Source organism: Canis lupus, chromosome 12 (genome assembly GCF_048164855.1).
Source record: "Canis lupus baileyi chromosome 12, mCanLup2.hap1, whole genome shotgun sequence".
Lineage (NCBI taxonomy): Eukaryota > Metazoa > Chordata > Mammalia > Carnivora > Canidae > Canis > Canis lupus.
Genome location: NC_132849.1, coordinates 64,269,632 through 64,296,141, shown reverse-complemented (window position 1 = coordinate 64,296,141; position 26,510 = coordinate 64,269,632). Strand labels below are relative to the sequence as shown.

At 65.4% G+C, this 26,510-nt stretch overlaps 1 protein-coding gene across 25 annotated transcripts in view; it reads right to left on the bottom strand.

Moving 5' to 3' along the window:
* The window catches only part of MYT1L (myelin transcription factor 1 like), a 403,856-nt gene that overhangs the window by 6,665 nt on the left and 370,681 nt on the right, over positions 1-26,510 (bottom strand). For 22 of the 25 annotated variants that reach the window (XM_072771259.1, XM_072771262.1, XM_072771272.1 and 19 more), the window contains 5 exons: positions 24,008-24,070; positions 19,521-19,604; positions 18,642-18,863; positions 5,425-5,516; positions 18-127 (listed from right to left, as the gene is read on the bottom strand). In XM_072771259.1, coding sequence (XP_072627360.1) covers positions 18-127; positions 5,425-5,516; positions 18,642-18,863; positions 19,521-19,604; positions 24,008-24,070 — 571 coding nt within the window. The remainder of the gene's footprint in view (positions 1-17; positions 128-5,424; positions 5,517-18,641; positions 18,864-19,520; positions 19,605-24,007; positions 24,071-26,510) is intronic. The other 3 variants (XM_072771279.1, XM_072771283.1, XM_072771285.1) reach the window with 1 other exon arrangement.

Sequence of the window (26,510 nt, the reverse complement as noted above, 5' to 3'; positions counted from 1 at the left end):
TCGTGGGCTTCAAAAACTGTTACCTGAGTTCTCAGTTTAATCATGTCGGCCTCCATCTGGGAGTTGGACTCGTTGAGCTCCTTGATCTCTTCGTCTAACTGCTTGATTTCCTCATCGTTCTCTATGCCTGTGGGGGCGACAGCAGGTGTTAGGGCCTCGGGCGCAAGACCGCGGGCGGAGGCGCGCTTGTCTCTTGGTTCCTTTTGCATTTGGGACTGAATTGGCTGGAAAAATACCTCTTGGATTTAAGCGAACATAGCGACAGTCTGCATGTCCTTCACGCCTCCCGCCGCCCTCCTCCCCCACGCCCCAGGGTGCCGTCTCCCGGACAGCCCACCCGCCCCGGCCCGGCCGCTCCTACAGGTGGTGACCTGCTCCAGCCCATGTCCTGCCGCCCTGGTCTGTTCTCTGTCTGTCTGTCCATCCGTGTCTGTCACCCGGAAATGAGGCCCCACACCGCTGCCCACAGGTGAGCAAGCCCCCGACCGGGATGGACAATGGAGGCAAACAGCCTTTCTCTTCAGATGCGGAAAACGTGCCTTCAGATGTGCCCTCGGGTGTGCCCTGGGGACTGTGCATCCTTGAGTGTGCCCTGGAGGCTCTGCCCTGGGGGCTGTGTGCCCTCGGGTGTGCCCTGGGGGCTGTGCGCCCCTGTGTGTGCCCTGAAGGCTGTGCCTCTCGGGCCTCACTGGGCACCTGGACCAGGTCTCCCTCCGCCGGCTCAGGGCGCTGGTTGCTGGCAGTGGGGTGCACCAGGGCGGGACAGATCCAGGCCCTTTGTCCTTCTGACAATTGGGTGCCACGTGGCTGCGTGTGCTTGAGAAGAAGAGCGGGATGCCTGCAGCCACCGTCACCCTTGACGCCAGGGACACAGTCACCAGGCACAGCAGGGGATGCTATGGGAACCCCTGGGAAAGGCACATGGCCCAGACCTCGGGGGCCCAGGGCAGGGCCCTTCTCCGGGTCTGCAGACAGAAGGGCAGCGGCCACCTGGAGGGAAGGGCCGAGTCGCGGACACTGCAGAGGCAGGGGGGGCAGGGGTGGGGGGAGCGGGTCCCTCCTCCTGAATCTCCTTCTGCAGGCGGAGCCTGAGCCTGCCCACCGTCCCCCACCCTCCCGCCCAGAGGGACCGGCCGAGGCCTGCCGACCACTAGCCTGGGTCTCATGTCCCTGGCCTGGCCTGGAGGCCCCAGGTGCGCGTCCCTGGCCAGCGTGTCGCGGGGCTCAGTACAACTCCTCGGGCGCCATCGATGCATCTCGGAAAGCATTCCCATCTCACAGGACAGTGCACTGCGCTGGGCCCTCCCTCGGGGCCGGCTGTGTCCCCGCTGCCATATGGGACCAGACCTCTGCGGCAACGTCCAGGGAGGCCTCGGGCGGAGCGAGCTCCTGCATGTCGCGTGTGGCACCCACGCCTGAGAACGTGGCTTGTAAGCCATCTGTCACCTGGCGAGGGTTCACCGCCCGCTCCGTGAGTTGCAAGCAGGCCAAGCGCCCAGACAACACCTCCTGCGTGAGCGAGGCCGCGGCGGTCCCTCCGCACCGTGGCTGTGCTGCTGGATGTTCCCACTGAGCGTCCGCTAAGACTTCCGAGCAAGTTCCTCGTGTCCTATTTCTTCAGTGTCCTAGGCTTGAACGGTCTTAAATCTTCTCTTTTTGCCACTGTGTGGGGTGGTTTCCGTGGAACACGAGGCCCACGCCAGCGCCAGGGGCCGTCGCCACTTCTAGGACCACAGGCAGCCGTCCTGTGTTTGCCTCCTGTGCTCAGTGCGGCCCCAGGCCGCCGTCGGATCCACACATGGAATTTGGAGACTTCCTCAAAGGAAGCGTGAAATACGCTCCGTGCACCTGCCCATTCCCAGCGTCAAGGTGGCGCGTTTCCATTGAGAGTGTGCGAGTGGGATTGTGAATGAAACACCTCGTTTCAGGACAGGCGGTTTGAGGACCACAAAGCCCAGGGGTCCGTGGGGGACCTACGCATCGCAGTGAAGTCATCCTAATTGGTTTGTCAGGGGCGCAACACCCTCGGCGGCAGATAGATGGTGAAGCATCTAGAACACCCCGGAAGGTCAGCACCTTCATCCGGGGCCCAGATTCTGGCAAACGTGAGCTCGAGAAGAGGTTTGGCCAGGCCAACGTGGTCTCCCCGGCCTATGGTTGGAATCCCCGAGGATTCCCCGGGGGCGTCCTGTGGATTCGGGTGTTTGCAAAAGAGCGTCCGGCCCTGACGACCTTCTACGTGACGTGAGCAGCGGCAGAGGGCACACGGCCCGGGCTGGACCGTTCCCGAAGGCGGACGCGTGTCTGAGCCATCCTGCAGGCGTCTGGGACGGCGAGGGCCACAGCCCGGGGTCTGACACATGACAGACCCGGGCCCCGGCCCCCTTGTCTTCCCACGTACGACTTTTGTGACGAGTGACTTCCTTGGTCTCCTGGGCCTCGAGCTGCCCCTTGCGCGATGGTCCGTCTCTGACCCAGCTCGGCCTGCGGGGACAGCGGCCTCTCCTGAGGCTCGCCAAGTGGCTGCTGAGGAAGCCTGCTGGGTCAGCTGTTGCCTGAGCGGCTAGCGACCCCCGGGCGTCTGTGGGCCCCGTGCTCCCCCGGGGTCTCCCTGAAACGTGGCATGGACGGGCTTTGTCCAGCTGGCTTCGCGCGGTGAGCTGACACGTCATTAAAAGGAAAAGAGAGAGCAAAACCATTGTATGTGGTCGAGCGCCGTGGGCCTCATAGTAAAGAATTAAAATCCACGTTTCCTTTGTGCCGGTCTTAAGGCTGTCCTCTAAATTTTTATTCTAAATTAAACGGCCTCAGACATATAAGTGCACAATACACGTTGAACATTGTGTGCGGGCGGGCGCCTGAGATGTCCGTCCATCAAAACCTGGGCCGAAAGGGCCACTTGGTAAGATCCGGGAGGGGCGTCCACGCTGCAAACCCACCCACAGGTAGAGCGTCGCCACCCGGCGAGTCTGCAGGGCACGTCAGCTCCCTGGCGCAAGTCGGCATCACGAAAGTAAAGGTCCCTCAAAGTCCCCGTGACGACCGTCCCCTCCTTGCTCCGGCGGCTTCGGGAGACAATCCCGTGGGAGAGAGAAAGCGCGGTGACCTCGTGCAGCATCAGATGAGCCGACCCCGTGGGAGCAGGGCGGAGGGGGAGTCTGAGGGACGCAGGGACGTGGGCTGGGCCGGAGCTCCGGGGACTTAGGCTGCGCGGAGCGGGGACCCGGCACCAAGGAGCCAGGAGGCCTGGCGCCAGAGCGGCCGGGTGGTCGGCTCTGCCAAGCCAACGGCAGGCTGCCCGGGGCTGGGCGCTCACGGTGGGCCAGCGTGTGGGCGCGGGGGGCTTCGGGCACAGTGGTCACGTGTGTGTAAGGGCCGCGTCAGGTGAGCGCTCATGCTCACGCTACTGGGGGCGGGGGGAGCTAGGGCAGCTCCGGAGCCAGAGGCTTAGGTCCTGGAGGTGGGCATCCTGCCGAGGGGGGCGGGGCGTTCATGTAGTACCGACACCCTGCCCGCGAGTGGGCCCCACGGGCCCTGTGATGCCGCGGCCTGGGCGCTGTAAGGAGCGTGCTCCCGAGGACGGAATGGCTCTGACCTCGGCACTGACCAGAAACCACAGGTGGTGGCGGGGGCTCGGGAAGCCCGGTGGGACCAGCTTCCGCGGCTTCCTCCCCGCGCGCCCGAGCCCAACAGAACCCGCAACAGAGACCCGCCCATGGCCAGACCCTGGAACGGGGCGCAGACAGGCGGGTGCACGGCGGCCCCGCGGACCCCCACGGCACGGGCGGCTCCCGTGGGATGAAGCCGTCTGGCACCTCCAGGAGAGCACTGGGTCTTCCTGAGAGCAGCGCTGCCCGACAGAAGGCTCTGGATTCCGCTGCCCCTCGGGAGAGACGGGGCCGGGGGTGCCCAGAGACGTGCCCCCGACTCCCCGCCGCTGGGAAGGCCCGTCCTCAGGGTCTGCGGATCCGTGGCCCGGCTTCTTCCCTCTCCTGCTTGGCGCCGACCCCGGCCCATGGAGGCCGCCTTCACGTCTCAGTCGTCCACGGCCCCGCGGGCCCAAGGACTTTGCCGGAACACACGGCTATTTGCGGGGCTCTGGAAGCGGCGTCCGTGGCGGTTTCTCACCTGCGGCTCAGAGCGTGTGCAGTGGAAACGGGGAGGCCGGAGCCCGAGCCTTCATGACAACAACGTGGGGACCCTGGCCGCCCTCTGGTCCGCGGCGGCCTCGCCTTAAGGGCCGCTCAGTGCAGGCCGCGCAGAGAGGTCCCGAGCTGCTGTCAGGCCCTGGCAGGGGCTGTCAGGTGACCACAGGGGTGCGGGGACCCCGGCCCGGCTGGCCTTCCTGCGAGGGGTCCATGGGCCTGAGCCGCGGCACCAGCTCCTAGGAGGGGTCCAGGGACCGGGGGTCCAGGTCTGCATCCTGCCCAGGGCATCTGCTGCCCCAGCCTCGCGGTCGGCCCTGCGCCCACGGCCCCCCCGGGCGCTGCCGAGGGGCCCAGACCCCGCCCTCCAAGGCCACAGCTTGCTGAGCCATTGCAGAGCCCTCGGTCCGGCGGTCCCGGGGAGGGGGTGCCCTGCGAGGTCTCCGCCAGCACCGCGGTAGCTGCCCCCACCTCCGAGCCCCAGCTCCCACGTCCGCTGCCCTGTCGAGGCCCAAGCCTGCGTGTTTCTGCTTAAAGACACCAGACTTAGCACACGGGGTCGAGTCTCGAAGTGAGCTCACGGCCCGCAGCAGGCAGCGCGGCGTGGCCCGGGCTCGCCTCCCTCCCTCTGCTGTGGGCGCGTCTCCGCCCTGGTGCAAGGAGGCCTTTCAAACAGAAATCACCAACGGAAGTCACAAAAATTTGGAGCACGTCCCTTTTAAAAACCTATGGAAAGGACCTTGTTTCCAGGGCGAGTGTGGCCTGGTCGTCCCCTCGGCAGCACAGCCACCCGTCTCCCTCTGCCACGGCCCCAGTGGCCACAGAACCTCCACCACTATGGGCTTCGGGGCTGCAGGTGACCCGTGCAAGCCGGTGGGTTCACGAGGATGGGGCTGAGAAGGACAGAGAGGCTGGGCCCCCGCTGCCCCTCCCCCCGTAGTCCCCGCACTCGTCTCGGGGGCACACGGTGCTCGGTGCTCGCGGGTGGTCGGGCCGGGAGGCCAGCTGGGAGGTGGCACGGAGGGAGGGGACGGGCGTGGGGGAGGCAAAGGGCCTGGGGCAGAGCAGAGGGAGCGGCCGTGGGTTCTGGGGAGCCACGTGTTTGGGGATGGCCGCCCGCCCCAGCCCAGGTGACCGGCCTCTGAGGTGTGCCAGGATCACCCCGCCCGGGCTGTCCAAGCAGGCGCGCTGCCTTGGTCCGGGGCCTGGGGCTCGGGAGGCATCGGAGGAGCCGGACCCGGGGTGCTGGGGCCCCTCGCGGCGGCCGGGGGCTGCTCACCATTGCTGGCTCGCTGCCGGATGGTCAGCATCTGCTCTCCTGACAGCTTCGCCTTCTTCATGGCTGACGTGGCCCGCGGGCATCCCGACAAGCTGGGGACAGGACGCAAAGTGGCGTTAGTTACAGGACGCGGCAAGGCCCCCAGCCTGCACAGACCGTCCGGGGCAACGCACGCCGCCGCGTCTTTTTATCAGCTGGGGTGCGGGCAAAGGGCTTTTGGCAAACGGGAAGCAAGCCCGAGTGGGGCGGGCGGGGGGGGGTGTCCCCTGCACACGAGGGTGGCCGCGTCTGCCGGGGCCTGGGGACAGCTTGGGCTGACACGCGGGTGGGCGGGCGGGTGGGACCTCAGGTGACGGCGTGGCGGCCGGGCTCTGGGGTGGGAACCCGCGCCCCCTCCCCTGCTGCCTCTGGGGGCTGTTGGCAGGTTTGGGGAGTGACCGCCTGGCTATGGGGACTTCCTTGCGATGGAAAGTGTCCAACCTACACGAGGCCTGAGTCGAGTTGATTTTAAATGCACAAATGCAGAGGATCGAACACCGAGCTCGGCCCCATCCGGCCATTCTGCCTCGGGGCACATCTGGGTGTCCCCCACCGTCCCTTGCCCCATCCTCCCTCCAGTCGATTATGGGGGGCGGGGGCGGCCGCACGTGTGAAAACAGAGCCCCCGGGGCACGATCCCGCTCGAATGTGTCAAACCCCTTTGCCACTGACATCCCATGTGCAGCCTCTTTGCAGACTTCCTGCCGCTGCCCAGGCTCCGTCCCCTGCGGGTCCGCGCTCTGCACCTGGACCGGGGTCCCCGTCTGACCACTGTGCTCCCAGGATGGCTCCCCTGCCTCTTTCCCTGACGCGCTCCGTGTGCATGGAGGACGAGTCGCATCCTGGGCCCCATCACACCTGCCCTAGGGCTCAGCCCCTCCCCCCCACCCGGCCGCCACCCAGAGGGACCCACCGGGGGCCCTGGCACCCCCGAGCAGGTTCACCGGGCACTCGGTGTACCCATGACACGGAAACCGTACGCGCGAATACAGCTGCGTGTCCCATGTCCCATGTATGCATCACACACGCACGGGTGCGTACTCCGTCGTAATTCAGGGCCTCAGGGACTGTGTCCATGGCATGGGGACGCTCTCAGGGGCTCATCCGCACCTCTGTCCATCCAACACCCGACGACGGCGTGGCTTAGCTGGTTATGAGCAGCACCCGGTACGTGCGCGTGAGGAGGCTGCTAAATATCCTCGCACAGTCCACGCGACGTCCATGTCGTCCTCGAGGAGCCGGCGGTGAGCGGTCGGTCAGTCTTCGGCAGCTGCTGCCGAGGGTCTGGGAGGGGCCGACTCGTCTCTGCCCTGTCGCCCTTCCCGGGACCCCGTCGTGAACCGCGTTTGCTGATGGTGCTTCTAGACTAACAGGCGTGAGTCCCCAGGGTAAACGCGGGCACGCAGGGCCTCTGTGCCCGGCGGACGGTGGGCAGCGGAGGGGGGCACCGAGCCGTCCCAGGGGCTTGGGCACCTCCTGGGGCGCCCGATGCTGCCGCCCGGCCTCGTGGATGCTCCTTCCCAGGTTCTCTCTCCAGAGTGACCCGGGATGGTCCCCCAGCCGGGCTCCGGCCTGCTCGGCCCACGGAGGACGGACCGCCGCCTCCCCGGGGAAGGGTCACCGGCTTCTCGAGAGCACAGTCCCGGTGGCCTGTGAGGCAGGGCCCACTCCTCCTCTGCGTCGGCCCCCCGCCCGCTTTCGCAGGCCTGGCCTGTCTCCAGGCCCCGGCTCTGGGGGGACGCCCGGTTGACCTGGGCAGCCTGCGTCCCGGCCACCGTTGCTCCCGGTCTGCGCTCACCGGGGCTGGTCCCCAGAGGGCTCTCCTGGCCACCCCGTCCGGCTGCTCCTGGGGAACCTCCCCGGCTGAGTCCTCCTGCCCTGAGAAGAAGTGATCAGAATTGAGCGATGCCCCAGCGTGTGGGTGCAAAGCAGCAAAGGGGGGGGACCGGTGAGGCAAAGCCCGCAGAGTGGGCGCACGAGGGTCCTTCGTGGCCACCTAGAATGCTGGCTGCGGGCCTGAGCCTGCGGAAGCCCAGAACCGCTTATACACGGGCTCCCAGGGTGCATGGACTCGCGGAGCCCGATTCCATCGTCCGCCCCTTGCTTTTCTCAGTTTTCAGAGCGTGGAGGGGCAGCGAGGGTGCAGACGATGCACCACGCCAGGAGTCACCCCCAAAGCTGGGAAACCGAGTCGGGGCAGAGACAGGCCCACGGAGCTGTGGCTGTTCCAGCATGAGCCCCCTCGCCCAGCGCACAGGGACGCGTGGGGGACCTGGGTCAGGTCCAGAGGATCCCCGGCACCCACGCGGCTGGAGGACGCGGGGGATGTGCGCTGCCTGTCCCCGTCGAGGCAGGGACCCGGGGTGCTCAGTGTGGTTCCCTCGAGGACCCAGTGGGCTACCATGCAAAGTCCTCTAACTAAAACTGCACTGCTCTGGGCGGGGATTTGGGAAGTCACAGTCTTAGCTGGGGTCACTCCGGGCACCGGACACTTAACCTGTGGCCCCCGCAGCTTGCAGTCGCCCAGGCCCTAGGACAGCGGCGGCAAGTCCAGTGGCTTCCAGGTGGAGGCTCCGGAGGGAGTGGGGAGGCTTGGGCAGACAGGTCATTGACCCCAAGGGACCTCCTTCAGGAGGGCTGGCAGGCCGGGAGGCAGGGGGAGGCGTGTTCCTGGGAGGAAGCAAGGGGCTGGGAGCAGGGTGGCACGTGCTGCCCCCTGGCCGTTTGCCGCCCGCGGAGCGACTGGGCACAGAGCTTAGGGACGGAGGACTCGGACAGCCCAGCAGGCGGTGCTGGGGGCTCAGAACTCCACCCGGGTGCAAGCAGCGTCTCGCAAGCCAAGTATCACTCCCCGACACTTTATCCTACTATTCACTGCCGCACCTGGCTCTACCAGCCTCTTCCTGTGGAGCTGCCACTTGCAAGAGATGAGATCCGGCTGCCGTGCAGCTGGGCCTGCAGCAGAGACACCTGCTGACGCCGTTACAGCCCCACCCTGTCTGCCAGGCGACTTGGAGGACAGGCCAGACGCTGAGGCCGGCACTCTAGGGCTGCAAGACACCCAGCCCCGCACGTGTGGGGAGAGGGCAGGGCGCTGCTGTGCTGCCCGTGGGGAAGGCTGGCCGTCCTGGAGGGAGCGTCACCCGGAGGGAGGGTCACCAAGTGGGAGGGTCACCTGGTGGGAGGGTCACCTGGAGGGAGGGTCACCTGGTGGGAGCGTTACCCAGCAGGAGTGTCACCTGGAGGGAGGGTCACCTGGTGGGAGGTTCACCTGGCGGAGCATCACCTGGTGGGAGCGTCACCCAGTAGGAGGGTCACCCGGTGGGAGGGTCACCTGACAGGAGCGTCACCCAGTAGGAGGGTCACCTGGAGGGAGGGTCACCTGGTGGGAGACTCATGTGGTGGGAGGGTCACCTGGTGGGAGCATCACCCAGCAGGAGGGTCACTTGGAGGGAGGATCACCTGGCAGGAGCATCGTCTGGTGGGAGGGTCACCTGGTGGGAAGATCACCTGGAGGGAGGGTCACCCAGCAGGAGCATCACCCAGCAGGAGGGTCACCTGGAGGGAGGGTCACCTGGCAGGAGTGTCACCCAGCAGGAGGGTTATTTGGTGGGAGGGTCACCTGGCGGGAGTGTCACCTGGAGGAGTGTCACCTGGCAGGAGGCTCACCCCGCAGGACAGCCTGGGGACCGTGTCCCGTGCCCTGACCTCCAGCACCCGGGAGGCGCCCAAGCGGGCCCTTGTGCTGCCTCGGCTGCCCAGGGACCGTGTCCATCACGGGGCCGTGTCACGGATTCTCTGGCGCCCGGGCTCCCCGGCTCTCCTTGGTGAGCATCTTTCTTCGGCTCCTCCTCCCTCCCGCCTTCTGGAGTCTCCAGCGAGCTGGTTGGTAGCCCCAGGAATTCTTTCCCTGGTTTTTAAAGACTGTCTTCTTTTCTCATTTTTATAAGTTAAGAGAGATTTCCTCAGCTTCCCACGCTGACCTTCTCACTCAACTTTTTATTCCCCTTGTCTCTGTTTTAAAAAGATCTTTCTTGTTCCCTTGATTTCTCTTGGCTTAAGAAGAGAGTAAGTCACACTATTCTATTTAGTCTCCTTTTCTATCTAATGACAAATCAAAAAAATCTTTTTCTTTCCAGAAATGTCCGTTTTCTCTGACCTTTCCTTTCCTTTTTAAGGTCTGTTTTGCTTTCAGCCCGTTACTTAGTGCTTTCCTCCTAGGAAAGCTGGTCCTCCTTGGCTGTTCATTCCCGTCTCCGAGTGGTGCCTGCCGAGGCCTGTCCCGGGGCCCTGCAGATGTGGGGGGTCCTCTCTCATCTGGGGGTCACAGGGGATGCACCCGGGACAGGGCTGGGGCCACAGCAGCCCCGGAGCAAGAGGCGAAAGGCCTCGGCCTGCACCGGGCATTCCCGCTTCCCGCGTGCCGGGGACCCCAGGGCTGGGGGCACGAGGCCGGGCATCCGGAGCCCCGCTCTTCTTCCAGAGGCGTCCCCCTCCGGCTCTGTCTCCGAGCTCGCCCTGCATCCCACCGCAGGGTCCCCGGGGCCCGTGCACTGCGGTCTCGCTCCTGACTTCCAACCTCCGTGCGTCCATCCGGGCGCCTGCGTTGTCCGTCCGTCCGAGGTGTTTCTCTCCCCTTCGTGTGGGTCAGGGTGGCAGGGAGCCCGGCTGCAGGGGGTGTCAGTGACTCCAGAGAGACGGCGCTGACTCCTCCCCAGGGCTCTGGGGGCGCCCGCGGCCTGGGCCCTGAGAGCCGGAGCCGTGCAGCCGCCAGCGCCTGTGATCTTCCCGTGTCCCGGAGGCCGCGTCGTCGCACCATGCAGCACCTGCCGTCTCCGCGGGCTCTGCGGCCAACATCAGATCCGAGTGTCACGGGCGAGGCGTTTGGAGCTGCCGATGCAGCATCTGCAGGAACCGCGCACCTCCGTGGGCCTGGACCAAGACGGCAGGGCTAGAGGGAGGACGGAGAGGGCTGGGCCAGGAGGGGGGGCCCCGGAGACCCCGGGACACGCTCCCGTCCAGCTAGCGAGGGCACAGAGGAGAGACCTCGGTGAGCGCCAGTGGCCGCCAGCCCGCCGCTCCCGGTCAAGTGGTCTGGGTGCCTGTGCCCAGGACAGAGCCCAGCGGACTGCGGGGTGCAGGGCCCGAGGGGCGAGATGCCTCCGGGGTACCCCCTCGGCGACCGCGGGCAGCACAGGCTGGAACCAGGCTACGTTCTTGCCTCACGCGGAGGAAGAACAGAAATTGGCACAGAAAACACAGACGTGTGGAATTCGCATGACAGCGTCACATTTTAGAAACTGCTGTTTCCCTGAAAACCTAGGATCTGTTCACGAGTTGAGGGTGGCGTCGTGGTGATGGGGACCGAGGGGTACGTGGGGTCCGCGGTGCAGTCTGAGGGCGCCCACCGGCCGCGGCGTCGAGGTCCTGGTGCCCGTGCTCCCGTGGGTGCCCGTGGGCGCCCGTGTGCTCAGTTTCTTCATCTGTTTACCAGAGATAAAGATGAGCTTGTTTGAATTAATAATTTTGTTGCTTGTTCATTGGCCGGTCTTCCCTCTACAAGCACTGGCTGCGTTTTCTGAGGCAGACACGGTATGACGACTTATTTGACTTAAGGCCTGAGCGCAAAATAACCTGCTTGTGGGAGGTGGCTCCGGAGCCCCGAGGACCTGAAGGCGTTTGAGGCGGGCGGAGGGCTCCAGGTGAGGACACACCTGTTCACACCTTGCTTTCAGGCTCGTGAGACCCCAGCAGGGGCCCGGGGCCGGGGCAGGCGTCCGACACGCACGAGCAGAGGTGGAAGCTGGGCGAGGTTTAAGCCGTGGGCTTGTGGTCACTTTGCAGAGCCGGGAGCCCACTGGCTGCTGCCCAGGACCCCTGAAGGGTAAGTGGGCCTCCAGCGGCCGCCGGATGTGTATTGGCCACCCGGGGACAGACGCATGAGGTGCAGGTGTGACTTGGGTCCAGGACGAAAGTTCTTGTGACCACGAGACCAGGCCACCCACAAACCCAGCACCGCGGCCACCTGCTGCCTGAGGCCACGGAGGGTCAGTGGATGCGACCTTCACCTTCGGCCTTGGGGGAGTTTTGGGGGGAGTCGCAGTTTGGGGCTGATGGTGCATTTCTCCCTCCCAGATGCTTCCTGTCAAATACTGGAACGTGGAGATTACAATGCAGGAGTCTCACTACCGAGGGGCCTTCGGAGGCGGCGGTCAGCACGCGGCCATTCAGAGGGGACCAGCCCCACGGGGCACGTCCAGACAGCCGGCTGCAAAGGGTCATGGATTCAAATCTCCCGAAGGCTTTCTCATGCCGCTGGGGAATCGGTGAGGACGACCGTCCGTGGAAACAGCTCTGAGGACCAGCGTGTACCTGGGAGGCAGTGAGTGTCCAGGAGCCGGAGTCGAGTTTCACCGTGGGCCCTGGTGAGGCTCGCTCTCTCCCTCTGGGGTGCGTGCAGGGGTAGGATGTGCGGGCGGCTCTGGTCGGGGGCCTGGGCTCTGCAGCCCCACATGCATCCCCAAGGAGCAGAGCTATTTCCTCAGCAAGACCTCCCTGTACCCCCTCTTCTTGAGGAGTTCCCGTCCCGCACAAAGGACAGCGCCTCTGCGGGGTGGACCCTGCCTCCAGGCTCCTCCGGCAACAACACAAATCCTGGGCCAGCAAGTGGGCCACGAACAAAGCACGGAGACCTCTCCCTGCAGACGAGGCCACCTGGTAAGATGACCAGAGTGGCCAGAGGGGAGTGGGGGCCTGGCTACCTTCTCAGAAGCGGGGCTCCAGCAAACCCCCATCCAGAAAATCCCCGTCTGGCCCTGGATGAACATCTCCATCCCCCTGGCAGCTCAGCTCCTCCTGGAGATGGGCCACCCGAGCCCACTCCCCCTCCTTCTCTGGGAAAGAGATCTGGAACTGAGAAGACTGCTCTCCTTGTGTGGTGAAGGGAAGCATGATGCGTTCCACGCGCCTTCCTGACACAGAAAACCACCACGTGGTCTGGGGAGCTCCGGCCATGACCTCCAGTCTCGTCCTGCCTCTTGCAGCCGGCAGCAGAAGCCAGAGGAGACAACCCAGGGCGGCTGGGAAAGGGGACAAGTGTCCGCAGGGAAGGGTGAGGGACCAGGGGGCCGCACAGAGTGCAGGGGGAGTGCTCCCGAGGCGACAGGGCCCCCGGTTCATCCACAGCTTGGAGCACAGTTAGCTTGGCAGGCCGCCAATTCCCCGAAGCTGTGGAATTTGGATTTGTCATCACAGGTCTTGAGAGAGTACCTGGGAGCTCCCTGAGGGTCCTCTGGGCGGGTCCTCTGGGTGTGCACGTGGCCTCGGAGGGAGGGGCGCGGTCCCAGCTGTGAGAGGACCCCCTGCAGAGGCGGACGTCTCCATGGGGGGCCGAGGGCAGGGCTGTTCCAGCTGGGCAGGAGAGGTCTGCCCCCCGCTGCTTCCCCTCTGCCTGGACAAGAGCAGGGGACCTCCCCCCCCCCGCCTCCACAACCCAAGAGGCCCAGAGGAAGCCTAGTAGGCGAGTGGGCCGCAGTTCTCTTCCCGAGGCCTCCCCGAGTCCCTGTGCTGTGAGCATCCCGGGCGGGTCCCGCAGGTGCACGCAGGGGTCCACGGGTGACGCCCGTGCTGTGAGCATCCTGGGCGGGTCCCGCAGGTGCACGCAGAGGTCCACGGGTGACGCCCGTGCTGTGAGCATCCTGGGCGGGTCCCGCAGGTGCACGCAGAGGTCCACGGGTGATGCCCGTGCTGTGAGCATCCTGGGCCAGGTCCCGCAGGTGCACGCAGGGGTCCATGGGTGACGCCCGTGCTGTGAGCATCCTGGGCGGGTCCCGCAGGTGCACGCAGAGGTCCACGGGTGATGCCCGTGCTGTGAGCATCCTGGGCGGGTCCCGCAGGTGCACGCAGAGGTCCACGGGTGACGCCCGTGCTGTGAGCATCCCGGGCGGGTCCCGCAGGTGCACGCAGAGGTCCACGGGTGATGCCTGTGCTGTGAGCATCCCGGGCGGGTCCCGCAGGTGCACGCAGAGGTCCACGGGTGATGCCTGTGCTGTGAGCATCCCGGGCGGGTCCCGCAGGTGCACGCAGAGGTCCACGGGTGATGCCTGTGCTGTGAGCATCCCGGGCGGGTCCCGCAGGTGCACGCAGAGGTCCACGGGTGATGCCCGTGCTGTGAGCATCCCGGGCGGGTCCCGCAGGTGCACGCAGGGGTCCACGGGTGACGCCCGTGCTGTGAGCATCCTGGGCGGGTCCCGCAGGTGCACGCAGAGGTCCACGGGTGATGCCCGTGCTGTGAGCATCCTGGGCCAGGTCCCGCAGGTGCACGCAGGGGTCCATGGGTGACGCCCGTGCTGTGAGCATCCTGGGCGGGTCCCGCAGGTGCACGCAGAGGTCCACGGGTGATGCCCGTGCTGTGAGCATCCTGGGCGGGTCCCGCAGGTGCACGCAGAGGTCCACGGGTGACGCCCGTGCTGTGAGCATCCCGGGCGGGTCCCGCAGGTGCACGCAGAGGTCCACGGGTGATGCCTGTGCTGTGAGCATCCCGGGCGGGTCCCGCAGGTGCACGCAGAGGTCCACGGGTGATGCCTGTGCTGTGAGCATCCCGGGCGGGTCCCGCAGGTGCACGCAGAGGTCCACGGGTGATGCCTGTGCTGTGAGCATCCCGGGCGGGTCCCGCAGGTGCACGCAGAGGTCCACGGGTGATGCCTGTGCTGTGAGCATCCTGGGCGGGTCCCGCAGGTGCACGCAGGGGTCCACGGGTGACACCCACCGGACAGACTTCTCTCCTTAAGGCCGAGTGCCCAGGGGAGAGAGTCTCACCTTCTTGCTGTTGGTTTTCTGATCTCTAAAATCGGGACCATGCGGATCTCAGGGCGCTGTGGTTCAGTGACGTATGTTTGTAAAAATAACCAGTGGCTTCTTAACATCTAGCGGAAACGGGGTAGCACAGAGCCTTCCTCTGCTTGGGCTCACAAAGACCCCGTCTCCCCAACATCCCCAAGGTGGACTACATCTCCCAGTGCCCCTTGAGGGACTACACCTCCCAGCATCCCTTGGGAAGACTACATCTTCCAGTGCCCCTTGGGGAGACTACATCTCCCAGCGTCCCTTGCATTTGGTGATGCTGCCCTGGGTCCCCTGGGGGTGCCGGGGAGGGAAGGTGCTCCTGCAGAGCCTTCAGGAGAAGATCGATCATAAAAGTAACCCGCGGAGTAAGCTCTCAGGCTGGTGGCTTATTTTTAACGTGATTCTCTTGGCAAGTGTCAAGCAAAATAAACATTCGAGGACAGGCTCTCTCCCGTTTGTGATGAACTGCGAGGAAGCTGGGAATAAAGTAAATCGGGTCCTAGGGTCCGGGTGCGAACGTTTTAGAGGGACTAGGACGTGATCTTTGTGGAAAAAAAAAAAAAGTCTCTTTGGTCCAGCCCAGTGGAGAAGAAGGCTTCGTTCTAAGATTATTTGGTGACCTTGCAGGGTTAGACCTAGTGGCTCTGGTTTGCGGCCTGTTCCTCATGTCCTGGGGTGGAGGAGATGGAGGCGGTGGGAGCACCCGCGCACTCGGAGCAGCGGGGCGAGCGCAGACGACATCCCCCGGTGCGCCCCGGGCCTGCGCCCGCCTGTCTGCAGCAGACCCCGGGCTTTCCTGGCGCCCTGCACCCCACACCCCGCACCCCGCACAGCGCAGGAGGCGTCTCCTAGGTGCCGGTGCCAGGCTCAGTGAGGCGCTGGGTCTGCGGCAAATGGTCCCGGGCCAGACGCCGCCCAGACTGCAGTGGGGCAAGAGGGGGCGGCCGGGACAGGGACCAGGCCAGACGCCGCTGGGTCGACATGCCATGCCGGGGGCCTGGGTGTGAGTCCTGCTCTGCCCTGCCCACGAGCCCCGCTGAGCCGCCCCTGGTCTCGAGCTGGAAATACTGTGGTACCCGTGTCCCGGGACCTGAGCGCGACTCAGGGTCGACGCAGGTGGGGGTGCTCGCCCCGGGGGGCAGCCTGTTGAAGGACGAGGAGCCTCTTCGGCAGAGGGGCATGTGGAGGGAGGCGTGTTCCAGGGAACAGGAAGGCGCAGGGACAAGGAGTGCGGGTGAGGAGGGCCGGGAGGGGAGGGATGGTCCTATCCCCCCACAGCCAGGTCGGGGTCTTGGGGCGCTCCCCCTCTAGTGACCCCTGCGCCCGGCGTCATCCCAGGGCTGTGCCGGGCTGTGGTCTGCGTGGCCCTCCTGCACCCCTGGCTGCGAGGGGGGAGCCCACCGCGTGCTCCCCGGGCGGCGGGGGCGGTCCTGGGGTCCTGGGTCCCCGGGCCTGTCCTGCCGGCTCAGCCCCTCTCTACAGCAGCTTCCGCCGGCCGCTCACCTGCCCCCGGACCCCCGCCGGGCCCTGCCCTCGCCCGAGCTCCGCCTGCTGGGCCGCCCGGCTCTGTCCCCTCTGTCCCCGCTCTTTCCTCCCTGGCAGCACGTGGGCTCTGAGTCCCTGAGGCTGCGCCACCCGCCCGAGCCCTTGGGAGGTACTGGTCGCGCCCCCGTCTCCTCCTCCTGCAGCCACCACGTCGCTCGCCCCTGTGACACCTGCCCTCTGCCCTCTGCCCTATCTCAGGCCACTTGCGGTCCCAGTCCCCTTGCCTTGCTTCCCCAACTGGACCTTCTGGAACCCTCCGCACAGCCCTGGGGGTTCCCTCCACGGGCCTCACTGCCGCTGCTTCGGGGACAGTGTTCATCCTGCTGGGGGCCGGCCTCGAAGGGGGGGCAGCGGTGGGGACAGCTGCTCACTCCCGAATTCTTGGGACGCGTTCCCGAATGGTGGAGGCCGTGAGTCTTAAAAACGTGCCGCATCATCAGAAAGCGAGGGATCTTACTTTCCTCCTGTCTGGGGTGTTAGCAGCGTATCCCAGAGGGAATTTGCCGGATTTATATGGGAAAAAAAATTGGTTTTGAATGACTTGGTTTTCATTTTCACCATTGCTTCTTTAGGGAGAGCCAGCCTGCCCTAGAGACGCAATAGGACCTTTTCCATGTCCTTTTCAGCGGCTCCACTCAGGACCCCGATTGGAGCCCTGCTGACCACCCCCCCCCCCCCGAACAAAACAGACGAAGTGGTTTCATCTACCGTTTACGACCTGGCGCCATGACCCTCGGTCCTTTCCCGCCTCGCAAGGCTCTCACACTTTGGGGGGAAAAGACGAATAACAGGAACTTCCTGTGTCAGCGGAGGCTTCCCTTTGATTCTAAACCTGCTTTGCGTTCACAGCACAGGGGGCCGGGCCACAACGGGGCTGTCTGCGGGCCCCTCCTGACCGAGGCCTTTGGCTGAGGGGCAGCCAGTCGCTCCTCATGGCGGGGCCACCACCCCAGGAGCGGGTGTGGATGAGCTTGCTGGGTGCTTGGCTGGGTGCTTGGCTGGGTGCTTAGCGGGTGCTTGGCTGGGTGCTTGGCTGGGTGCTTGGTGGGTGCTTGGCTGGGTGCTTGGTGGGTGCTTGACTGGGTGCTTGGCTCGGTGCTTGGCCGGGGGCTTGGTGGGGGCTTGGCCGGGGGCTTGGCCAGGTGCTTGGCTGGGGGCTTAGCCGGGGGCTTGGCTGGGTGCTCGCTGGGTGCTTGGCTGGGTGCTCATTGGGTGCTTCGCTGGGTGCTTGTCTGGGTGCTTGCTGGGTGCTTGGCTGGGGGCTTGGCCGGGTGCTCGGCCAGGTGCTCGCCGCCCGGCGTCTGCTCTCACGCCTTCAGGGAATCAGTTTTGCCCGCCCAGCAGCATAAATGAGAACAGGAGGATGTGGTTCAGCCTTGCGGGGGGCACGTCTGACACCGGCCACACGGGGCCCCTGGAGGACCCCAGTCTCAGGGGAGCAAGCCCGCTCGTCGGGGTCCCTGCGGGAGGGGACTCGTGGAAGAGAGAGTGGGTGGTGGGCACCAGGCAGCGGGAAGGCGCGGGGAGCGAGGGTTCCCGCAGACACCGCGTCAGCCTAGGCAGACGGCGAAGTTCTGGGGTGGAGGGTGGGCGCTGCCCAAGGTCACTGAGCGGGGCCCCTGCACAGGACAGATGGCGGGAGTGCAGGGGCTCCACGCACAGCGCCCTCCATGCCCTCCTCCCGCACCCGCCTGTGTCCCTCCTGCGCAGCCCACCCTCCGGCAGCGGGGCCACGCCGAGCCCCGTGCGCTCAGGACGGCTGCCCGCGGGCGCCTCCGTGGCCCTGCTCCGGCCTGGCTGGCGAAAGGCGGCTGTTCGCCGCTCCTGAGGACAAGTGAAGCCCCCGACGGCTGTCCTCTGCCCAGAGGCCCCTGACCCACACACCCTCCGAGTGCCCCGACACGTCACCCCCAGGCCTGCGCGGGCAGGTACGCGGCGCCCACCCCCGAGCCTCGGGCTCATCGAGCACAGCCGCTGGCCAGGAGGCGGGTCACATCCGGGGACCTCCGGGGCCAAGCAGGGAGGCTTCCTGGCCCTGGGGCAGGCAGCCAAGCCCGGGCGGGGGGTCGTCCTTTGTCCCCTGGGCCTGGCCGTCCAGCACTAGCAGCGTGATCCGTCCCTGCTCCCGGACGCTGGGAACCTCTGGGGGGCCGCAGGCTCCACTGGGCCGGGCTGCTGGCTGGGGGCCCCACTGGCCCCGTCGGACTTTCCTACCTCTGAGGAATTCCTTTGACAATTAAAAAGCCACCTTCCTTTCAAGGAACCTTGGAAGGCTCAGTGTCCCCGTCCCCAAACACCTAGGACGCGGGGTTGCGGCATCTTTGTTCATCCCGTGCTGGACGTGCCTTTCCCCCGTTTCTCCTGCCGGCCTGGTTTCCGAGAAGCCGGGGACCCCACGTCCAACCCGCTCTGTTGGCCTGATTTGTCCGCACCCCCCGACCCTTCCACGGGGAGCCACAGGCGGGCCTCCTGTGTTGCGGCGCTCGAGGGGCTTGCAGACACGGAAGCGTGGGCGGTAACGATTCACGGCAAGACTGGCCTTCCCGGGCGCGTCCAGGCTGCGGCGTGAGACCCCGGGCCAGGTGCCGCCTGGGGATGACCCTACAGGTGCCCGCGCACAATTCCAGCAGGTTCTCTGCCGAGAGCCTCCGCTGATCCAGGGGCAGGACTGGGACTTGCTTCTCTACCCGCTCTAGGGTCTCCCGCCTGCGCCAGGGCAGGTCATGGCTTTGCCGGCAGCGTCGCCGCTGCTCTTTCGGAGCAGGGGTGTTGGGTTGGGAGCCACTCACCTGCGGTGCGTGAGGAAGCTGCCGCTGACGTGGCCCGAGCCGTCGCAGCCCGGCGTGGGGCACGACATGCCCTCCGTCTTGACGGACTTCCAGGAGAACTGCGAGCCATTGAGGTACCCGTCCTTCTGTCTCTTGGCGGCCAGGGGGCACCCGGACGCGCTGCGATGGGAGGCGTACTTCCCGGTTATGTGGCCCTGGCCGTCACACCCGGGAACGGGACACCTGGGGAGCAAAGCCACACGCTGTGTCGGGGCGTCGCTCGCCGGGTGGCCTCTGTGGCGAGGCCAGAACAGCCCGCTTGGTCGGCCGGAGGGAAGGAGAGGGAAGGGGGGGCTGGCAGTGGGTGGCGGCCGAGGACGCTCGTGGCGGGGCGGGGGGGGGGGGGGTGGCCGGCCTGTGGGAAACACGTGCTCTTGCACCGTTCACGTTACCCCCGGACTCTGTTAAGTCGCAGGTATTTTGACAATTTTCATCTGAATGAATTTTTAGTTTGTTCTCATGGAAAACTTTTCTCCAGAGTCGGAGGCGAACATTGCAGGCGGGCGACGCCGGGGGCATCTCGCGGACTCTGGGCCCCGGGCGACAGCCTGGGCGGACGGCGGGGGTGCAGGAGTCCCCTGAGAGGCCGGGACGCGGCCACCGCTGGTCTCAGTGTTGCGGTGACGCATCAGGGGCCTTCGTGGACCCGCCCCCGCCCTCCAGTCCGTGAGCTGCTCTCTGCACCCGGATGGGGAGTGTGGCCCGTGGCAGCCGCTGGGCACACGGCCCGCTGTGTAGACGGTGCGTCCGTGGGCGGCAGGTGTCCCAGGCCGTGCTCCCTGGCTCCCCGGCCTGCGGGCCCCCACCCTCCCACCACCCGCTGCCCCCCGCGCCCGGTACCTGATGGGCTCCTGGTCTTCCTTGTCTTCCTTGCTCTGCGCTATCCTTATGCCGCTCTTCTTCGCCCTCGGGCAGCCTGAAAGACTAGGGAGGGACAGGGCTTCAGGACGCATCCGCCCGCCTGTGGCCGCCGCTCGACACCCCGCTCTCCAGGAGCCGGGCTGCTCCCCACGAACACGGAGCCCGGCGCGGGGTCCTCCTGGGCACCACCCCCCCGCGCCGTGTGCTCGCAGAGGCCTGAGAGCCCAGCAGCCCCGACCGGGGCACCACAACCATGACCCGGAGGCCTGGCTGCGGCGGCCGGGGAACGAGGCTGGTGAGGACGGGCGGGCCGGCGGGTGCAGAAAGGGCAGCCCCGGAGAGCAGCCACGCCTCCTGGGCCCTCTCGGGGACCCGCCTTCTACAGCCCTCCCTGACCCGACCCCGACCTCGACCTCGGAGTAGCGGCCTCGGCGTGTCTGCGGGGCGTACAGAGGGTGCCCAACGCCAGGCTTCCCTTCCTCAAAATCTTGGGAATAGAAGCTCACACTTCTGCGTGGGAAAACGTGCAGCTGGGGCAGAAAGTGCTGGTAGAGGTACCGGCGTAGCACCGGCCAGCGCGCTGTCCTACGAGGTCACACGGGACAGAGGGAACTGGACTCTGCAGAAGGACCAGAAACTGGGCCGTTTACTGACACGCCCGGGACACATGGACACAGACTGCAGTGTGGACGGGGCTCCAGGTAGACGGGGCTCCAGGTGGACGGGGCTCCAGTGTGGACGGGGCTCCAAGTGGACGGGACTCCAGGTGGACGGGGCTCCAGTGTGGACGGGCCTCCAGGTGGACGGGGATCCAGGTGGACGGGGCTCCAGGTGGACGGGGCTCCAGTGTGGACGGGGCTCCAAGTGGACGGGACTCCAGGTGGACGGGGCTCCAGGTGCACGGGGCTCCAGTGTGGACGGGGCTCCAAGTGGACGGGGCTCCAGGTGGATGGGACTCCAGGTGGACGGGGCTCCAGGTGGACGGGGCTCCAGGTGGATGGGACTCCAGGTGGACGGGGCTCCAGGTGGACGGGGCTCCAGTGTGGACGGGCCTCCAGGTGGACGGGGCTCCAGGTGGACGGGACTCCAGGTGGACGGGGCTCCAGTGTGGACGGGGCTCCAAGTGGACGGGACTCCAGGTGGACGGGGCTCCAGGTGGACGGGGCTCCAGTGTGGACGGGGCTCCAAGTGGACGGGGCTCCAGGTGGACGGGGCTCCAGTGTGGACGGGCCTCCAGGTGGACGGGGCTCCAGGTGGACGGGGCTCCAGTGTGGACGGGGCTCCAAGTGGACGGGACTCCAAGTGGACGGGACTCCAGGTGGACGGGGCTCCAGGTGGACGGGGCTCCAAGTGGACGGGCCTCCAAGTGGACGGGGCTCCAGGTGGACGGGGCTCCAGTGTGGACGGGGCTCCAAGTGGACGGGACTCCAAGTGGACGGGACTCCAGGTGGACGGGGCTCCAGGTGGACGGGGCTCCAAGTGGACGGGCCTCCAAGTGGACGAGACTCCAGGTGGACGGGGCTCCAGGTGGACGGGGCTCCAGTGTGGACGGGCCTCCAGGTGGACGGGGATCCAGGTGGACGGGGCTCCAGGTGGACGGGGCTCCAGTGTGGACGGGCCTCCAGCATGGATGGGCCTCCATTGTGAATGTGGACTCCACTGCGGATGGGGCTCCAATGTGGACGGGGCTCCAGGTGGACGGGGCTCCATCATGGATGCAGACTCAGCAAGGACATGGACTCCTGTGTGGAGTGACCGGGGGGGGCCCAGACCATGCCCCTGCTGCTCCTGGGCTTGTGGTGCATCCTTCCCTGGTCAGCCCTGGCCCCCCCGCCACGCGGATTCCCAGGTGGAGGCGGGTTGCCCGACAGGAGGCCCATCCCCGGCCCTGCACCCCACGTCCTCAGCTTTGCACCTTCTTGGTGAAGGAGCCTGGCTCCCGTCTGCCGAGAAGCGGCACCCTGCAGACTGGGGGTGGCTCGGGGCCGGGCTGGGCTGCGGGTGGTCTCCCTGGCGCGCGGCCCATCTCCTTTGGCAGGAACTTGGCAACAGCACCCGAATGTCTCCCTCCTGCTGCCTTTATCCCTCTGCTCCATTTTGAGGTAAGATGTAGGAAAGGGGGGGTCCTCCCCCCACTGACTGCTCAGCGGCTGCCCCTGCACCCCGCGGTCTGACTCTTCTCTCTGCTGGCAAACGCACTGTTGTCCGGGTCGCCATGACCCTTGAGCGGCTGGCGGATCTGCAACCCCTACGCTCCTCCAGGGCCTGCAAGCGGCCTTGGCCTGTGCAGGTCCGTGTCCCACGCCCACGCCGTCCCTGGGCCCCTCACCTCCTCTCCTCGCTGTGGCTACTCGCACGGTGCGTCCTGAGCATCTTCCTGACCCACCTGCTTCCCTGTCCGAGACCCGGCAGCCGGGAGGCCGGGTGACCTCGGAGCTGCCCGAGCGCAGTCCGTGTCACCCCTGCAGTTGTTCCTCAGCACGTGCACAAGGCCCCGGGTGCCCGGCCTGCCAGCAGAGCCCGCGTCCTCTTCTCCTGGGCCCCCACCTGCCCCACCACCCCCGCCACCTGCCGTGCCACCTGGCTGCCCCTGTGGTCCCGCTCCGGCTGTCTGGGGTTCTGGGCGTCTCCCTGGGCACAGGCACTGTGCTGACAGCCACCCAGGGAGCCCGTAGAGCCCTGTCCCTGGGTCACTTGCACTGTGCTGGAAGCCGTGCACGCACCTGGCAGGTGCCCCTGAGCCGCACGCTCGTTCGCCTTCGTGCAGCCCGGCCGCCCGTTGGTGCAGCGGGGTCACCATGTGCACCCTCGGCCCTCCCTGGCCCGGTCGGGAGCCCCACTGCCCCCCGCTGCAGTGCCGCCGCTGCTTCCGTTCATGGCTCCGGCCTCCCCCTGCAAGTGTCACCTCCGAAAGGCGCTTTCAGATCCTCTCGCCCAGGAGTCCCAGGTGACACTTGTGATGGAATGCTACACGACGACGTTTCCTACACAGATGTCCCACCGTCCGCCGCCACGGGTGTGGGGGCTCGTGGCGTGTCTGGGTCTTTGCGATCTCGTGGGGTGATTTTGCTCTGGTCTGGTCTGCTCGCCCTTGCTGCGCATCCAGCACAGGGCGGCAGGCTCTGACCTGCGGGGTTGACCTGCGGGGTCAGCCCGCTGCACGTGACATCACGGCCCAGCCCCGCGCTGCTGGCCCCGCGAGCACCTGGGGACGCCCAGAGACTTCTTTGGTTGTCACGAGCGACCGAAGTGGTGGTAGAGCCAGGAAGCCGCTCGACCGCCCGCGTCAGCGAGGCCCAGGTGGACAGCCCTGGCCGGGAGGGTGAGCAGAGGCCCTCCCATCGCCCCAAGTCCTCCTGTGGGCACTGCTAGCCCAGGCCCCACGGCCCCGCGCTGCCCACAGTGCGTCGGGTGATGGACAGCAGACAGAAGCACGCGGAGCTCAGTGACGGAGCCGCACAGCGTGGGCGCGGTGTCCGACCCTCCTCCAACCCGTCGAATGGCCGGGGGCATCCCCGCTCCCCCGCAGGTGGTCCCACGTCCACCCCATCCCCTGCTCCCCTCATCGGGGTCCTCGGGCAAACACCCTCCCTCTAGTGGGTGGCCCAGGGCGGACGCTGTCTCTGAGGGGCCTCCGCTCCCCTCCCCTCGCCTCCCCTCTCTCCCCTTCCCCCCCTCTCCCTCCATTTCTTCTTTTTCCTCCGCGTGGGAGATGCACTTAAAGCGCAGGTCCTCGTGTGCTTTGGGACCTTCGCTTCACAATCAGAGATTCCGAGACCGGCCGGGCGGGCGGCGGCCTCCCCTAACCCAGTCGCCACCTGTGCCGACCCGGTGCTGCTCTGCCGTCGGACGGGTCCTCATGCACGCCCCGTCCCTGCCTCGGCGCTGGCTTGCCGCTGCGAACCCGACAGGACGGGAAGTGTGTGCCCCTGGCTGCAGCTCCCGATCCACTTCTGTGGAGACGACGTCCCCAAAGTTTCTCTCAGTTCTCTTCTGAATGTGGCGGGCATGGGGTGGGGGGGGGTGGTGCGGGGGGATCTGTGGCCGCGCCGCGGACCGTGTTGTCCTGGAGCCCGGGGCCGGTGCTGAGCTCAGTCGAGCATCCCCACGCCCTCAGCTCAGCTCCTCGCTCCCAGGGGCTGGGCAGCCTGCGGCTCGGATCTCGGTGTTAAGAGGCCCGCTCCCAGGGTGTCGGGGCGCCGCTCCCCGGGACGCCCCGGGCCTCACAACAAGGCTGTTCGCTGCTTTTCCCCAATTGTCGAGGGGGCACGGCTGCCGCTGGGCGACCTGAGCACCTTCTCACCGGTGGGCCGGCTGCCCGGCAGGCGAGGGCCCTTGGCGTCCCGGACGGACGCCGTGACGACGGTGCTGCCTGGTGGTCCCGGCGTCTAGACCCTCGTAGCCGTGGGTCCCGCCATGCGGGCGGGAAGGGGGCACGAGCACGAATGGGCAGGCACCTCGCTTACCTTCGGTGAGACGCGTAGTTCCCGGTGATGTGCCCGGAGCCATCGCAGCCAGGGGTGGGGCACCTGCAATGAAAAATGCAGAATGGGCGATTTACTGGAAGGAAATACGATTCCCGGAACAACTAAGTCCCTCACTTATCCAGAAAGCAATCGCTCTGAGGCTTCGCCTCCCTACGTGAAAGAGACGCCGAGCCGCGGGCTCCCTGCTGGGCGCAGGGCGCGTGCCCCCGACCGACCACCGGATACCAACCTTGGCTCCCTTCTTCCTTCCGCGCACAACGGCGCTTCCCAGAAAGATCACGGATTTCAGTACCTGCCTGGGCTGCAACAGTCCCGGAAGCATCCTGGGCGCGACGCTATTACTCCAGAGTCTATCCCTCCAAATACCTCCTGCCACCTCCCCTTGTCACTGTGGTCCCCGTGGGACTCGGCTGCAGCCGCCGTGTGCGCAGCAAGACTCGCAGGGGAAACGATGTGCAAGATCCTCGTCTACACGGCCCACGCCAGCCTTATGGCGGGCTCCCATTAGACGGACTCTTGGTCAGCGGGGCTGACTGGCCACCCCGCGACCCCAGGAGGGCAGCGGCCCCGAGCGGAGTGCTGGGGACTCGCCGGGCCGTCCTGCGGACAAGCACTGGGCGCGGCGGGGGGCTTGAGGGCCTTAGAACCCTGTTTCACTGGCCTGAGTGGAGCCCAGGCGTCTTGGTCAACCAGGTCCTGGGAGTCCTCTACGCCTACACTGCCTGGCTTCTTAACTACCCCACTGCCACTGTCCTGGGGGGACGGAATGTGCCTTACAAATGATTACTGCCCCTTCCTACAACTTCCTACACGAGCCTTCCCAAGACCTGTCCCGGGGGCGCTGCAGAGACACTTCAGTCCGCGCTACTTTAGTTTGCCTCGTACCCACCAGGAATGTAGAAATCAAGGACAAAAATTAAGAAAAGTTATTTTTCTCCATCAAGTGTGTAGATCTCAAAGAAAAAAAAAGCTACCCTTAAAACACCCAACCTCACCCCAAGGATGAAGGCACTTTGTGAGCCACCTGACACCTAAGAGCAGCCCGGGTCACGCCCTGTGCCCTCCTCCCTGCTCGGGGAGCACCTGTCTTCCCCGCAAGGGCAGACATCACACATTTCAAGGGTTTACGGAACGTGGACTGCGTCTGAGGCGTTTTGGGGCTTTCCTCTCAGAGAGCCACCGTGGGGGCCGGATGCTGAGCCGGGCCAGATGGGACTTCCTCAAGGTCAGGAGCGGGACCCCGTGCACCCCTGCGCCCCACGGCACTGGACAGAGGCGGGCCTGGGGTGCCCCGTGCTGACACACACACGTGCGGACAGTTCCTAGGAGTCAGAAGCTGTCCACGTTTCCTTTAGTCCCAAAAAGGGCCCAGGGCACCAGCTCTCAAGTTTCGGGACGCGGTATCTCTGGGTCGGGGTGCAGGCTCAAGTTCCCTGGAGGCCCAGGCCGGGAGGGCGGGAAGGGGAGGTCACTGGCCTGCACTGGGGGAGCCCGGGAGTTTTAAAATAAGCGTTTGGGTGGAAGAACGGGGCGTTTAGATGGAATCTGGTATCAAGAACAGGGACAACCCTGAATCTGGTTGTTGACCTGATTTCTGCTAAAGTAACAGCAGTTTACATACAATTAAACTTGCATCACAAGACTCTTGTGCTGAGATCACTCAGAGATTGTTTCCTAAATAACAGGTGAAGTGACCCGGCCTCAGGCCTCCCGGGCTGATTTCCCTCAGGCCCCCCCCCCCGGGGCGCGTGGACCTGAGAGCTGGAGGAGGAGGACGACTTGCGAGCAGTAAAAATCATTCTAAGAGAGGCTAATCTTCATGCAAGTTTCTGTTTGGAAAATGTATCAAGAAACAGAAATGTTTCCTACTAGCCAATAATACACACTTGGCCTTGCTTTTTGCTTAAAAAAAAAATCCTTAAACTCTTCCTAATTTAACCACTCAGTGCAAATTTATTTAAAATTTATTCATTTTAACATGAGTAGAAATTTTTCAATATGCCTTTTTTTGGTGAGGGCTGTAGGAGGTTGACATATTCTGTTCAGATTTAAAGTGAGGCATTATAACCAAACTAATGCAAATGAAAATCAGATTTGACTAATTATAAAAAAGAGAGAGAGAGAGAGTAAGATTTTCCAGAGTAGGTTTTGTGCATTCAAGCCATTTACAAAGGCATCATCTGATATAAAAAAAAAAAAAAAAAAAAAAAGAGGTGTTTAAAATGGCCTCTATCACCATGAAAACAACAAACAAAATATTGATTTGGCTCATTTTCAGAGCTTCCACTGTGCCGGGAAAGAAAAAAAAAAAAACATTTAGAGAAAGAGTTCTTGCTTTCTTAAGAGGTCTGCTCTTCTCAAAGCTCCGAGTCAGGCAGTCGGGGCGGAGTTCCAGGCCCGCCTCCCACCCCGCGGCTGCGGTGACCGGAGTGGGCCCCTCGCCCGCCTCACCTGCCAGCTGCACCTGCACCGTGAGCCTGAC